Genomic DNA, 15,340 nt, shown 5'->3' with positions numbered 1-15,340 from the left:
AAAAAAAGAACAAAAACGCTTTTCTTCTGAGTGAGTTTTTTTTCCCCAGTGGTGGACAGTGCTTTGAAAATGAATTGTGTTTTGTTCATCTTGTCTCAGATATAAATTTTAACCGCTGTGCAGTCAGTTTGATCATTGGGGTGGGTGGTAACCCTTTCAAAATAATTGCAAAAGTGTTTGTGCTCACAGGCTTTTTTTAATGGGAAGCACAGGGTTCTGATGATGCTGTTTTTTGAGACCAGGAAGCTTACTGTTGATAAACTGTACAGCTCCATGTTAGGTCTGCATATGGCCTGTTTTGCATAGCATGTAAACCCCTCTAATATCTTTTAATTAACTTTGAACCAAGTGAAGGAGACTGCTGGCTAAAATAGATGGGAATTCAACCGGTCTCTCATCCGTTGTGTAAAATGTCCTTTCACAATACAAAATACAGCAAAACCACTTTCTTTTTATTCCCCCCCCCCTCTGCAGGATAAAATTCAGATCCAGCTCTCCCAGTCCTTTGACAAAGAAGATCAGGCTGTGAAGAATGAGGACGAGAAGGAGAAAAGTGCTGACAAGCTGGAGAAGACTGACAAAATGCCGCGCAAGATGCTGTCTCGAGGTGAGCCTGAGTCTGTGCTCTTAGGCCCGTGGGACAGAGGGAGTTGTGGGGGATGTAGTCCTGGAGTGTGTGCTCTTCGGCCCGTGGGACAGAGGGAGTTGTGGGGGATGTAGTCCTGGAGCATGTGCTCTTCGGCCCGTGGGACAGAGGGAGTTGTGGGGGATGTAGTCCTGGAGCATGTGCTCTTAGGCTCGTGGGACAGAGGGAGTTGTGGGCGATGTAGTACTGGAGTATGTGCTCTTAAGCCCATGGGTTGTGGGTAATGTGGTCTTGGAGCATGTGCTCTTAGGCCCGTGGGACAGAGGGAGTTGTGGGGGATGTAGTCCTGGAGCATGTGCTCTTAGGCCCGTGGGACAGAGGGAGTTGAGGGCGATGTAGTACTGGAGTATGTGCTCTTAGGCCCATGGGTTGTGGGTGATGTGGTCTTGGAGCATGTGCTCTTAGGCCCGTGGTACAGAGGGAGTTGTGGGTGATGTGGTCTTGGACCATGTGCTCTTAGGCCCGTGGGACAGAGGAAGTTGTGGGTGATGTAGTATTGGAGCATGTGCTCCTAGGCCCATGGGATTGAGAGAGTTGTGGGGGATGTAGTACTGGAGCGTGAGCTCTTAGGCCCGTGGGACTGAGAGAACTATGGGTAATGTAGTACTGTAATACCCAAGGTCACTGATCTGATTCAAGGGGCTTTACCCTTCAGATCTGATCATGACTCAGGTAGAACAGCGCTGTAGTGCTAGAGTGAAACCTGCTGATCCTTTTCCCCCGTGCTTGTAGTGTGTGAAGACATGTTGGAGTGACACCTCCTTCTACACTGAAATATTTTTAAATGGCTTCTTTTTCCCCCCTCCAGATTCCAGTCAGGAATATACAGACTCTACTGGTATTGATCTCCATGAGTTCCTAGTTAACACTTTGAAAAACAACCCCAGGTGTGTACTATAAAATATAATACTGTAAATAAGTATTTATATCATTATATTTCATTCATTCATTTCATTTATGATTTACTAAGACAATTTAATTCTCTTTTTGGAAAGTTTTTTTTTTTTTTGTCTTTACCTACCCTGGCAGATGTTATCTGGACTTCAACAAATGCGATTAATCACAGTGTGAAATCTGTGAGAATGGGGGTCGGGCTGCAGTTCTTTATGGGCGGGCTGTAAATGAATTGCACCGTTTGTCATTTCAGGGACAGAATGATGCTGCTGAAACTGGAACAGGAGATCCTCGATTTTATCAGTAATAATGAGTAAGTGAATTCCTTCGTCGTCAGAATTTTGCCATCCGTGTCTTTCAGGGCTCAGGGTCAGTTCCATTTTCAGTTAAATAACTTCATGAATCAAAGTTAAAAATGGGTTTATGTTCTGTATGAGATTTTCTAAATTCACGAATTGAATTAAAGTTTAATTTGGCGAATTGACTTAAATTGAAAATGGAATCGCCCCCGGCCGTGATCTCATATGCATATAAATATGATATATCGCATGTAAATGCGTAAATTTAAATGGTTCTGTCCTTCTAATTACTGTCCCAGAAGCCAGAGGAGGAAGTTCCCGCCCATGACGTCGTACCACCGGATGCTGCTGCACAGGGTTGCCGCCTACTTCGGGCTCGATCACAACGTGGATCAGTCCGGGAAGTCTGTCATCATCAACAAAACTAGCAATACAAGAATGTGAGCGCTCTCTCCTTCCGCCCCGCTCAAAATTCAGCCCCCGAGCCGGCTCCATTTTAAAAACAAATCACCGTTGCCTCATCTTTCTGTGGACTGAATTTTGAGTAGCTTTATTATCCCCATGCTGTAATGCTGTGAATGCTCTATGTGGGGGAAAATGGAGATGATTGAAACGTCTTGTCGCCCGCCCACAGACCGGATCAGAAGTTCTCAGAGCACATTAAGGACGACAAGACGGACGATTTCCAGAAACGGTACATTCTCAAGAGGGACAACTCCAGCATGGACAAAGATGACAACATGGTAGGCGTCCGCCACCCCGCTTTGCATCAGGGAGTCTAGAAAGACTGGGGAGTCGCTGGAAAGTCCACAAATTTAGGAGACAAAAGAAATTACATACATTTTTTTGAAAATGATGACTGAGGTGCTTTAAAATGCCCAGTTTGTTGTTAATATTTTGCAGCCCTACATGTACATGTTTTATACATGTTATTATCTCTAGATACTGATCCTGGGTCAGAATCCAAGTTCTAATAAACATGGTTGGGAGTTTGGATTTGGTTTGAAACTAATCATGGGTCATGATTCTCTTAGTGATACTGAGCAGATTTAATATTTTTTTATTGACGATTGGAAACTCTTGTGGTAAAGCCTACTGTCGGGTCACTTGGAATTGATCAGAGTGGGGCAGCGATTGGTGATGAGAAGTGTTTGGAGGAGTGTGTTTGGAGCAGTGTTTGGAGAAGTTTTTGAAGGAATGTTTGGAGAGTTTGGTGAAGTGTTTGGAGAGTGTTTGGAGAAGTGTTTGGAGGAGTGTGGATAAATGTTTGTAGTGTTTGGTGAAGTGTTTGGAGAGTGTTTTGAAAAGTGTTTGTAGAGAAGGGTTTGGAGGAGTGTTTTGAGAGTCTTTGGAGAAATGTTTGGTGAAGTGTTTGGAGGAGTGTTTGGAGGAGTGTTTGGAGGAGTGTTTGGAGGAGTGTTTGGAGAAGTGTTTGGAGAAATATTTGGATAGTGTTTGGTGAAGTGTTTGGAGGAGTGTTTGGAGAAGTGTTTGGAGGAGTGTTTGGAGAAATGTTTGGAGAAGTGTTTGGAGAAGTGTTTGGATAGTGTTTGGAGGAGTGTTTGGAGGAGTGTTTGGTGAAGTGTTTGGAGGAGTGTTTGGAGAAATGTTTGGCCGAGTGTTTGGAGCAGTGTTTGGCTCGCTCAGGTGAGTGAGTAACCCCGCTGTTTTTCGGGACGGGGCGCCTGGTCTCTCAGATGCGGATGCGGCTGAAGGACGACCGCAGGAGCAAGTCGATAGAGGAGCGGGAGGAGGAGTACCAGCGGGCCCGCGAGAGGATCTTCGCCCAGGACGTGAGGCTCCCCTTAAATGCAGTCACCAGTGATAACTCTGACTAAACTTGGGCATCACTGTTGGGTTTAGCTCTTACAGCATCACCCAAGTATTGAGATGTCTTACAGGGAAAACCCTGCACAAGTGGGAATCTGTGAATTATGAAAGTGCTGCTGAACTCTTATTTCAGGCGATTGGCATTTTTGTGAGTTGTCAGCATCATGCACAGGTTATAATTGAATGTATAACTTTATTATTTTTTTTTTATTGCAGGGTCCTGACATTTTCCCGCTAGATAAGAGGATCCAGGAGGACGAGGCTTCCAACAGCACGCAACAGCGACGGCAGATTTTTAAGTACTGTCATGCACTCTTTTTTGTTAAAATACTTTTTTGACTGTGTTTGAATATCACTGATGTGTGTCGCGCCGTTTTCCCCACCGATGCCCAAAAGTCGGCGAAAAGTTCTGGAGAGGAGGGGGAAAACGTGCTAACGAGCTAACGTGCTAAAACCGTGTCGCCAGGCTGAAGGACGGCCGGTCCACGAACAGCCGGCAGAGCAGCTCGGAGAACGAGCCCAAGTGCTCGGAGCCGCGGCCCTGGAGCAGCACGGACTCGGACAGCTCGTACCGGAACCTGAAGCCCGCCATGACCAAGGCCAGCAGCTTCAGCGGCATCTCGGTGCTGATCCGCGGCGACAGCTCCGCCAGCAGCAAGAGCACGGGCAGGCTGTCCAAGACAGGCGAGTGGCTCCTCCCCCCCCCCCCGCGCCCGCACCGCACCCCGCCCCGCACCCCTCACATACCCCCCCACCCACCCCCAAACCGAATCCCATGCGCACATGGAAAAAGCAGCCCCAGGCATTCTGCTTTCTGAACACCACAGTGAAGCACCTGTTTCAGCACGCCTGGCCTCCGCTGTCCCGCTGCCTATCGGAATAGCTGTGCCATATCCTGTGATGGGTTGTGTTTTAAAGGTCCCCAATTATTCTGATTTCTGCTATTTTATATCTTTTCCACAAGGTCTATCAAACATGTTCTTTAGGTTTTTTAAAAATAAGAACAATTACAGAATTTTTTTTTGCAAAAAAAACTCATCCGGTGTGTCTCTCCTTTTCGAGCTGGCCGTTTTTAAGTGTGTGTTGCACATTGTTTTTTTATGTGTTTTTTTTTCTTTCCCCACATGCTCTGTCTTGATTGGTTATCTGACCGGTAATGACGGGAGTGCCCCTCCCATCTCCTGCCCGCACAACTCCTGTTGTAAAAGTGAACATGGCTTCCGAACGGTTCTCACAGGGATTACACCACAGAACTGTATAGGAACAGCTGAGTGGATTACACCCCACATTACACACACTGTAGAAGGATTGACAGGAACAGTTAGATGCCTCTGACACACTAACACACACACAGACAGTAGAGCAGTGCTTGCAGCATTGCCTGCTGCCACGCTGATTCTGCATCTCTCAACTACTTCATGTGAAACTGGTTTGAATTTTTTATGATTATGCTATTCTCGCTATCGCGAAAGACTGTTTGTGTGTAGGGAGCTTTGCGTAGGGAAATACGAAACAAACTGTGTTCCGTATTCAATAAGGGGTGCAACATGTTATTCTTCTCCATATTAGAAGGGATGGCTGGAAACTCTACATGTTCAAGCCAGAGTCGGACCCTTAAGTTGAGGGCAATCACAAACTAGTTTACCTGGTTTACCTGTAGCATACCAGGCTACTTAGCTAGAGAGTAAAGCACACTGAGAGGTTACATCCAGGCTCTTACTGTTGATTATACATGTAGCTGAAAAGATTTTTTAGAAAGTCCCATCAAAGTAATTATCCTCTAAATCAAACATGCATTTGTTTTGATTTGTGTGGTCGTTGGATTCATCTGTGAATCTGAACAGGTGCACCTGCGGCAATTTGTCCGAGAATTCCCGCCGAACAGGAAGGTGAACGTTGCTCAGAAAATCAAATGCTGATCAAAAACGATCAGCTGCTTTGATGGTAATCCAGAACCGACGTCAGATCTGGGGCTACATCTAACCGGAAAGTTTGTCTTGTGATGTGATTTTTTTGTTGGGGGCGTGGTGAAATGTCATGTTTTTACAGACGTCATATCATATTTTACCTGCTTAATTGGGACACATTAAGACCATGCGAGCGACCAAGCATTTCATACAACCTGTAGCAAATAAGTGGGGGCCTTTAAATCACGATCACTTTCACTTCGCTGCCGTCCTGGACTCTTACCAAAGCCCTTTGGGGCCATTTTTTAACTGTCGCAGGTCTTCGTCTGACGTTGAGTAACCGCGTGTTACCCCGAGTCTGTGGACGTTCTGCAGAGTGCACAGCGCTCCTGGGTCGGTGTTGGTGCAGGTCGAAAGCAGTGCTTCACTGTGTGTGCTCGTTCGCTCAGCGTCCCTGAACACGCGGCAGAGAGGGAGGAGTGTTCAGAGAGAGAGAGAGAGAGGAGTGTTCAGAACTTCCTTTGCTCGGGCGCTGGGCTTCCTCCTCTCCGCCTGCATCGTTCAGGGGGCCTTTGTTTGAGTACTGCCATCTGTACTTGCGCTCATGCCATTTCCACCGTGTCCAGTGCCCCCCCCCCCCCCCCAGGGATATCTTGTTTTTTTTTTGGGTTTCTCTTATTTTTATTTTATTTTTTTTTGTCGTTCTTTTTTTCTTTGCCCCTCCCCATTGTGCGATGGCACAAGATGGCCGTTGCTCGGCACGTGGCGACTTCGTGCTTGGACGTGTGACGCATTTTTGGTTCCGTCAGTCGTGTGTCCTGCTTGTGTTCCGTCTTCCGCCCACTCCCCCCCCCCCCCCTCGCATACCCTTGTACATCCGTCCATCTTTTTTGGCAACATTATTCAGATTATTTTCGTCCATCCCCGTCGTTTTAAGTGATCAGTTTCTACCGCTAGCAGAAACGTGAGCGGCCATCTTTGTTTGTTCCTTCGGTTTCTCCCTCTGAACGCGTCTGCACGTCTGAATTCAGCGGTCACGTGAGCTCGCTTTGGTTGCACAAACGCAAGCAAAGTCCAGATTCTGGCCCGACTTCGTCACCTCGGCGCACCGATTTGGTTTACAGTGCAGCAGGCGTAGACCGAAGCTTTGCTCCGCTGGGATTGGCCGTCCAGAACAGTCGTCCCGCTCGTAGCCAATGAATTCAGGCCGCGCCGGCTCTGCGCTGCCATTCACCACGGAATGAAAGTGGCTTTGCTTGGCTACCTGGCACCATAACTCCATAACCCCCCACCCACTCCCCAGCATGCAGGGTGTCCCCCCCGCCTCCCCCCCCCCATTTAGCATAAGGCGCATGGTGTCTCTCGCTGCCCGTGGGTAAAGACCTTCTCGTTGCTCCCTCCCCAGGTTCCGAGTCGTCTAGTAGTGTAGGGTCGTCCACGGGTTCGCTCTCGCGCTCCCAGCTGCCCCTCCCCGCCCCGGCTCTAACCCAGCCCGGCCACGGGCCGCCCGCCGCCGCCTACCCCGCCGCCAGCGCTAGTAGCTCCGCGCCCTACGAGGGGCCCCGCGGCGGCCCGTCCCCCGCCGCCGCCGCCGCCGCCACCGCTAACACTAGCTACTATTTGCTTCCGTTGGAAGTCACAGGGATACCGCCTGGCAGTATTCTGCTCAACCCACACACAGGTTGGTACCTTTTGACTAGGCTCACTCTGGCTAGGTCACACGTGTGTGTGTGTGTGTGTGTGTGTGTACTGTGTATCTGGCTCACTCTGGCTAGGTCACGTGTGTGTGTGTGTGTGTGTGTGTGTGTACTGTGTATCTGGCTCGCTCTGGCTAGGTCCTGTGTGTGTGTGTGTGTACTGTGTATCTGGCTCACTCTGGCTAGGTCACGTGTGTGTGTGTATGTGTGTGTGTGTGTGTGTACTGTGTATCTGGCTCACTCTGGCTAGGTCACACGTGTGTGTGTGTGTGTGTGTGTGTGTGTGTGTGTGTGTACTGTGTATCTGGCTCACTCTGGCTAGGTCACGTGTGTGTGTGTGTGTGTGTACTGTGTATCTGGCTCACTCTGGCTAGGTCCTGTGTGTGTACTGTGTATCTGTTGGCCTGCTCAGCCTTGGTATGTGTGTCTTTTTGGGGTTTTTTTGCGTATTTCTCCCCTGTGTTCTTCCCTGACTTTGGATGCTTAACAGGTTTTTTTAACACGATTCAGAAACTGGATTTTTTTTTTCCAGCTTCTTATGTGCAGCATTACAGTAAGTGATGGGGTTAGTTTTATTTTGGTGTTGGGGGGAGGGGGGGGGCAGCAGAAATTATGATATCACAGTTGTGGGAGACTGAAATGGCACAGTTGTGCAGTTTTTTGTGATGTGAATACATTTGAGTGTGAATGCGGTCGACTCATTTTTTTGTTGACAGATTATTAAGTTGTTTTGTTGTCTGATTGCTGTGCGAAACAGCTGGGGGAAGAGGCGCCCTGACACAGACGGATTTTACACCGTTTGCGCTGTCTGATGCTGCCGCTCGCATATGAATTGCGTTCCTTCCCCGACAGGAGCGAATGTCCTCGAAAACACAATAACCTTAAGTGCTAGGATGGCTAAATCCAGTCCCCCGTCAACACAAGCTCCCGTGTGTGAGCTGAAAAATGGATAAGGAAGCCGCGCTGTCTAGGAAAACAAATCTGAACAGCGGCGGAGTCTAGCCGCTGATTTCCAACGCGCGCCACTTCGGTCTGCCCGCTCTGCCGCTCCTTAAAATATGCATGAGGCCGATAAGAGGGCCGTACGGCTGCCGCTAACGCGTTCTGAGCACCAGCCCCAGTGTGTAATTGCTTATTGACCTTTTTTCACAGAGTTGGGAAAATTTGAATTTTTTTCCCTGTCATGGCGGAACACATTTAGGGATGGAATTCATTTAGGGGAAGGGGGGGGGGGGGGGGGGGCGCTCCGAGCGGGACAGGAGTTTTCGGGAGCGGCTAGCGGGTGGTCTGCGTGTGAGGTTAGACAGCTACTTCATGCCCCCCCCCACCCAGCAGACTCCCATCATGCCGTTCTGTTCCTCAGGAAAGCCAGTAGCGTTCATACACGAGCTCACACAATCAATAAAACAATCAGGCCGGGAACAGGTCTGTGCTGCTGTTGCTCTATTTCCTGTTTCACTAAATTATGTGACATTGACTCTTTCTTAACCCTTTGAATAGCTAGGGGTTGTTTTTTTTTTTTTGTTTCTTTTTTGGGGGGGTGGGGGGGGCGTGGGGGGTTTCCCCCCAAAATTCTTAGTCAGTGTTCTAGAACTCTTTGCTTTCAAAATGAATTACCACTAGTGGTTGTGACATCAGCATTAGAATGCTCAGTTTAGAACATTCTAGTCACACATTTGTGATGTTGCAGCTCAAAGGGTCCATGGAGTATGCCTGCTCAGGCGGCCATTTTAAACAGTCCTCCGTGAAGACTCTTTACACTGCATAAGAACTGAAGGTGTTCAGATCTACAGTGTAAGGCCTGTGTGTTCCTATCGCCTGCCTGTGCCCGGGTTTTACTGCTCACAGTCTGATGCCCAAACTCACGTACAGCCGCAGGGTGTAGTCTAGGACGGGTTATTGTGCCGGACTGACGGTGTGTAGAGAGGCGTAGCGGAAGGCCTCAGGTTTCCGTGTGAACACACGCCTGGCGTTGTGCGCTGAGGTTTCCGTGTGAACGCACGCCTGGCGGTGTGCGCTGAGGTTTCCGTGTGAACACACGCCTGGCGTTGTGCGCTGAGGTTTCCGTGTGAACGCACGCCTGGCGCTGTGCGCTCAGGTTTCCGTGTGAACACACGCCTGGCGTTGTGCGCTGAGGTTTCCGTGTGAACGCACGCCTGGCGGTGTGCGCTGAGGTTTCCGTGTGAACACACGCCTGGCGTTGTGCGCTGAGGTTTCCGTGTGAACACACGCCTGGCGCTGTGCGCTCAGGTTTCCGTGTGAACACACGCCTGGCGTTGTGCGCTCAGGTTTCCGTGTGAACACACGCCTGGCGTTGTGCGCTGAGGTTTCCGTGTGAACACACGCCTAGCGTTGTGCGCTGAGGTTTCCGTGTGAACACACGCCTGGCGTTGTGTGCCCAGGTTTCCGTGTGAACACACGCCTGGCGTTGTGCGCTCAGGTTTCCGTGTGAACACACGCCTAGCGTTGTGCGCTCAGGTTCCCATGTGAACACACGCCTAGCGTTGTGCGCTGAGGTTTCCGTGTGAACACACGCCTGGCGTTGTGTGCCCAGGTTTCCGTGTGAACACACGCCTGGCGTTGTGCGCTCAGGTTTCCGTGTGAACACACGCCTGGCGTTGTGCGCCCAGGTTTCCGTGTGAACACACGCCTGGCGTTGTGCGCCCAGGTTTCCGTGTGAACACACGCCTGGCGTTGTGTGCCCAGGTTTCCGTGTGAACGTGGTGGGCGGTAAGCGCCCAGGTTTCCGTGTGAACGCGGTGGGCGGTAAGCGTGCGACGTGTCTGCGTGTCTGACGGCCCACCTGTCCGCCCGCAGGCCAGCCCTTCGTGAATCCCGACGGCAGCGCCGTGGTCTACAACCCCGCGGTGGGCCAGCAGCAGGGCCGGACCCAGCAGCCCCTGCCCCCTCCTCCGCCCGCGCCCGCGCCCCACCAGCACCCGCACCCGCACCCGCACCCGCACCAGCCGGGCAACCACGTCCTCTCCCAGGTCAGTGCGCCTCCTCTCCGCCACTCCGCCGAGCCCAGAGCACGCTGCGGTTTAATGGACCCGCTCCTGAGACCAGGCCCAGGTGTGCTGCTGCCGTTTAGCCCTGCATTAGTACAGCCTCCACCTACAGAGAACAGCAGACAGAGGGGCGGGGCTAAGCTGCCTCAGTGCTGCGCGTGATTGGGTAATCGCCCTGACCAATCGAGCGCAGGTTCCATGCAGGGGCAGCCAAGACAGGGCGATGGGATGGGGCATGTGATCTGTAACTGCTTTCCCCTTTCATTTCCTCTATTTAACTTTCTCACATGACCTCTGTAGGAGACCCTCATTTCATGCTGTAATTAATCGCCTCTTATTGTCCAAATTAATATTTACACATTGCAGTCTGATTCCCCCCCATGTTATCTCTCCACCTTGTGAACTTTAACCTCCTCTCCCACCCCCCCACCCCCACCCCCACCCCCACCCCCCACCCCTAGCGTAGGGGAAGCCTTGTTCTGTGAAAGGACTGTCCTGTTACTCTCCCAGTCTTCCATGTTACTCTCATTTATTTCATTTTTTAACCTCCCTCTCTCTCTCTCTCTCTCTCTGGCGCCGTGGACCCCTCCCTCTCTCTGTCCCTGTCCCACCCGTTGCCTCTTCAGCCGATTCGGCCTCTGCAGCCCTCCGCCCAACCCCTGCAGTACTCCACGGCCTCTTACCCGTCCCAGCTCCTGCCCGTCTCCCCTAACCAACAGTACACTGTGGTACCGCCTCTTCTCTTCTCTCCCCCCTCCTCCCCCCTCCCCCCGCCGCCCCAGGGGTGCACAGCTCCGGTCCTGCTGGAGGGGGCCGGTCCGCATGCCGGATTTCTCCTCCAACCGGTTGCCTTGGTTTTGGTTCGCTGACAGCTCTAAAAACTACTAAGCTGGTTCTCTCCTGTGCTTGAGCTCAGTGAAATCTTTAGGATGCACTTGCAGCCTGTGGCTGTAGCTGTAGCTGGTGCTTTAACCAGATCGAGGTACGATTTGAGCTGATGAAATAATTAAGAGCAGAAGTTGGCACAAAATCCCGAAACGGACCGGCCCTTGTAGTGCACCCTTGGTTTAGGTGTGTGTCTCTGTGAACCTGCCTGTGGCTGTTTTCGTGGGTGGGAGGCGGGTGTGTGTGTGTGTGTGTGTGTGTGGGGGGGGGGGGGGGGGGGTCCTGTCTCTCCATTTCCCCGTGGCTCATCTCGTGACACCCCCTGCTACCCCTCCCGTGCCGGGCTGTCCGCCTCTCTGTGTTTTGCTTACAGCTGTCTGCCTGTTAGGCTTGTGCTGCTGGACGTGGGCTTGGTCCTTCAGATAAATCAGATGTGGGAGAGGTCCCCTGCCCAAGCCCTAAAGCTGTTTACATGTGTTCAGCCATCGACTTGGGTGAAAGGGATTAGCGATTCATTTAAACTGGGGGGGGGGGGGGGGTATATAGCGCTCAAACTCTTTCTGAGCTTCTTATTTTTAGATGTTAGAGAAATTACATACTGTAACAGTATTGGCTGAAATCAATACTTTGAAATGTCGGATGGCAACTGGAATTGGAGTGAAGCCCGCTAGATGTGGGGTAAACTCATAGGGGATGTTTGAAAGGTGATTCTGTTAATGGAAAGCAAAACATAGGCTGTAGCACTGGGCACTGCATGCATGCATAATTTATCACATTGTAATGCATAGCAGAAAAGTGGTTAATTTGCATGTGGACAGCATAAAACACGCTCAGACAGTGTGCCGCGCCAGACCAGTCGTTTGCTTAGTTCAGAGTTCAGCTTGCAGAGACGTGGCTCTCCTCAGGGACCAAGCTGCTGCTCCCCTTTATGAAGCCTGTTTTCCATAAGCAGCTTTAATTCCTGGCTTGTGGATGAGTCCATGGTTAATTACATTACTTTTTTGTGTGCCCTGTTTTTGCTCCCTTTGTCCACTGATGCAATTCAATCGCTCCTGACCTCCCCCTGCCCATAAAAATCCCTTAATGGCTAATTATATCTTGGGAAGACTGCTTTAAATGAAAAGACTTGGGCTTTAAATGATTAATTTTGCACCCAATATTAAATTTATCTGTGGCTATAAATTTAGAAGTTCCCCTACCCACCAACTCAGGAAAAAATTAAGTAATTCATGGTGAGCCAAATTAGCTGGGAGTGACCTTCAGGCTTGAGCTAGCTTTATGAAACGGGGTGATTCTGTGCACTGGGGGCCGGTGGTGAGGGGTTCTGGGGGGGTGTGACCGTTTTCCCCTATGGCCCCCCTCCTGCAGCAAGACAACCTGGGGGCCCAGTTCAGCCACATGAACCTGGTGCGGCAGGCCTCGGCAGAGGGGCCGGACGGCCACACCGCCCTGTACTCCTCCTCCATGGTGCTGCAGGCTCCCCAGCAGGCCGGCTACATGGTGGCCCCGCCCCCGGGCCAGCCCGGCCCCGCCCCCGCCTACGCCGGCTCCGCCCCCTCCGTCAGCCAGCCCATCATGCAGCAGCAGGGCTACATCCAGCAGCCCATGCAGCAGGTAAGGCTCGCGCGTCACTTCCTGTTCGCTCGGGGACGTCCGGCCCGTTTGCTACGGTTACTGACGCTGTCTAACTGACACTGGCAGTGGTCCGGTTCGCTGTTTCCCTCTTCACACTTCATTCCTTTGCTTTACGTGCCCGACCGATGTCCAGCCGACCTTTCCGAGATCGAAAGCAGTATTTCAAAGTTATCTGTTAAAACATGGTGAAATATTATTGGTAATTGTTTCTAATGCGATATTGAAATGTCAGTAGGTATTGCTGTGCACATAAAACATGGTGCTTGTGCGTCCTGTGCACCTCCCCCTTCATTTGAGCACCTTCAGCAGGCCCATTGCCTGTCAGGGTGTGTGATGCACTGCGTGTGATCATACAGTAATGGGGCAGTGTAGTAATGGCCCATATTTCACAGCCAGGAGACTAGAGGCTGTGACGGTGACTCTGCTTCCCCCTACAGATGCCTGCGTGTTACTGCGCCCCCGGCCAGTACCCACACTCCAGCCAGCAGTACCGACCGGTCACCCCAGTGCACTACAACAGCCCCCAGAACCAGCCGCTGCCCCAGCCCGCCCAGCAGTCAGGTAAACCCCGCGCCCAGGGGCATGCTGGGACACGCAGGGGGCGACGGGCTTTCTAACGTCACGTTCAACAGAAGGAAAAATGGCACTGAAGCTAGCTGGCTAGCACGTTCTGCTCAGTACGAACAGCACCACGCATATTAGCATCACGTACATTGGAACGACCCTTAGACGCTCAGGTGGGGCACTTCCACCTCCCCGACCTTAGGGGCCATTTGGAGTTTGGCCTAAATTATGAACTTTAAGGTATTGTTACCACCAGGTTTGCGTGCAGAACTTTTGCAGAACTTGCCCGGGTCAGTAAATGCAGGATAACACAGCTGGGTGACATTCATATCGTCACGCTCTGTAACAGACAGACAGGAATGTAACTGGGCTGTCCTTCAGCGTTCTCTAAACGTTCGCCTGCGGCCATCTTAGTACCTGCGGTCCCAGGTGGTCTGTGCTCATTAGCGGCAAGCGCCCGCCTTTCACGCCACTTTCCCCTCACCTTGCGCAGGTGGGGGGGGGGGGGGGGGGGGGGCAGGGTGCGCCGGGGAGGTGGGGGGGGGGGGAGGGGTGGGTGTTCTCTTTCTCCTACAGAGGACCCTCGATGTCCCACAGTTTTTGTCGGAGAACAGTATCAGGCTCTAATCAAACGCGCGGTTAGCATGGCTCCCCTCCCCGCTGGGTCCGTTGTGCTGCTTCGGTTTTTATTTTGATTGGCAGCGCGGTTCACGCATGTCATTGGTGGTCTGTGTGGCGGGGGCGGGAGGGAGGGGCCTCGGAGCGAATCGGAGGGGCAGAATTCGGGACCGGGGTGCTGTCTGAGAGGATTATGATTCTCACAGTGAACCGGTCTCTTTTTCAGCTTCTCACTGCTCTTCAGCTGCCGGCTTTGGACCTCCGCAAAATTACCGTCCGTCATGCCGACATCGTTCTTATTACGCTTTAAAAAACCCTAATATGTCCTAATATGCAATCATACACACGTATATGTCACTTGGACTCAGCCTAACGACCTAATTTACAAAGGCACGAACGAAGAGGGGTTTTTTTTTTTGTTGTTGTTTTTTTTAAAGGATAGCGGACAGGCCATTCGCCATCTTTTCTTGCTTTGTCACCTGTGAGAAAGCAGAGAGAGTAACAAGCAGAGGATGGCCCACAGCAGAGAGGGATTCACCATCATTCATTTCAGTCTCGTCATTTCACAAGGGTTTGGTGCACTCACAATGGCGCGTGAATGGTAATTACTAAAATAAAAGTAAAATAACTGTCGATCCTCAAATGAGATGATTGAATGACCATCAAACGGACCTTTTCAGTATTTCTTGCACAGTTTACTGAGCTCAGTCTAGTATTCATATTGTGCTTTTTCGAACGAATGATTTTAATTAAAGTAGCAGTGGGTTTTAAAACTGCGTTATTGCATTTCATGCCCCCCCCCCCTCCCTCCCCCCCATGGAAGATTATGCTGCTAGAACTGAGAAATCTCACAAATGTCACAGCATCCCAACACTAACAGGGAGAGGAAGGAAAGGGGGTGTTGAGGTTTTGTTCGCCTCAAAGCGGCTGCCTTTAAACCTCTCACATGGGGGGGGGGGGGGGGGGGGGGGGGCGGGGTGGGGGAGGGCTTGGGGGTGTGGGCGGTGAGGACGGTGGGGGGGGCGGGGGGGGGGCGGGGGGGGGCGCGTAGCGAGCGGTTAGAAGTGCCTTTGAAACGCATTCAGTGCTAGGGCACATTAGCGCACAAAGCATCCCCCTGCCTGTGTCCTCCCCCCTCATACCCCCCCCTCGCCCCCTGCACAGTCAGCTCGAATGGAGGGTGTTTAATATTGCATTCGCCTCAAGCTGGGCGTGTAAGTGCAGGTGAGAGAATGGGGCCTAAAATAGCCCCCGCCTCCCGCCCCGCGGGGAGCCCGCCCCGCCGCCCGGTCCTTTTGTCCCACTTCCACTCTCGTCCCCGGCCAAATTGATTACGGTCGCCACGGCGAAAAAGCAG

The 15,340-nt window shown here is 51.5% G+C and overlaps 1 protein-coding gene across 16 annotated transcripts in view; it reads left to right on the top strand.

The window, feature by feature from the left end:
* LOC118214077 (R3H domain-containing protein 1) overlaps positions 1–15,340 on the top strand; it is a 62,059-nt gene that overhangs the window by 31,597 nt on the left and 15,122 nt on the right. For 8 of the 16 annotated variants that reach the window (XM_035393568.1, XM_035393562.1, XM_035393564.1 and 5 more), the window contains 13 exons: positions 475–607; positions 1,455–1,533; positions 1,794–1,853; positions 2,133–2,279; positions 2,474–2,582; positions 3,537–3,632; positions 3,886–3,968; positions 4,136–4,353; positions 6,982–7,257; positions 10,091–10,263; positions 10,908–11,009; positions 12,535–12,780; positions 13,239–13,362. In XM_035393568.1, the coding sequence (XP_035249459.1) occupies positions 475–607; positions 1,455–1,533; positions 1,794–1,853; positions 2,133–2,279; positions 2,474–2,582; positions 3,537–3,632; positions 3,886–3,968; positions 4,136–4,353; positions 6,982–7,257; positions 10,091–10,263; positions 10,908–11,009; positions 12,535–12,780; positions 13,239–13,362 (1,846 nt within the window). The remainder of the gene's footprint in view (positions 1–474; positions 608–1,454; positions 1,534–1,793; positions 1,854–2,132; positions 2,280–2,473; positions 2,583–3,536; positions 3,633–3,885; positions 3,969–4,135; positions 4,354–6,981; positions 7,258–10,090; positions 10,264–10,907; positions 11,010–12,534; positions 12,781–13,238; positions 13,363–15,340) is intronic. The other 8 variants (XM_035393565.1, XM_035393563.1, XM_035393566.1 and 5 more) reach the window with 7 other exon arrangements.

Source organism: Anguilla anguilla, chromosome 15, assembly GCF_013347855.1.
Source record: "Anguilla anguilla isolate fAngAng1 chromosome 15, fAngAng1.pri, whole genome shotgun sequence".
NCBI classification, from domain to species: Eukaryota; Metazoa; Chordata; class Actinopteri; order Anguilliformes; family Anguillidae; genus Anguilla; species Anguilla anguilla.
Note: the sequence above shows the minus strand (reverse complement) of the source record. Positions and strands in the feature narration are given on the sequence as shown.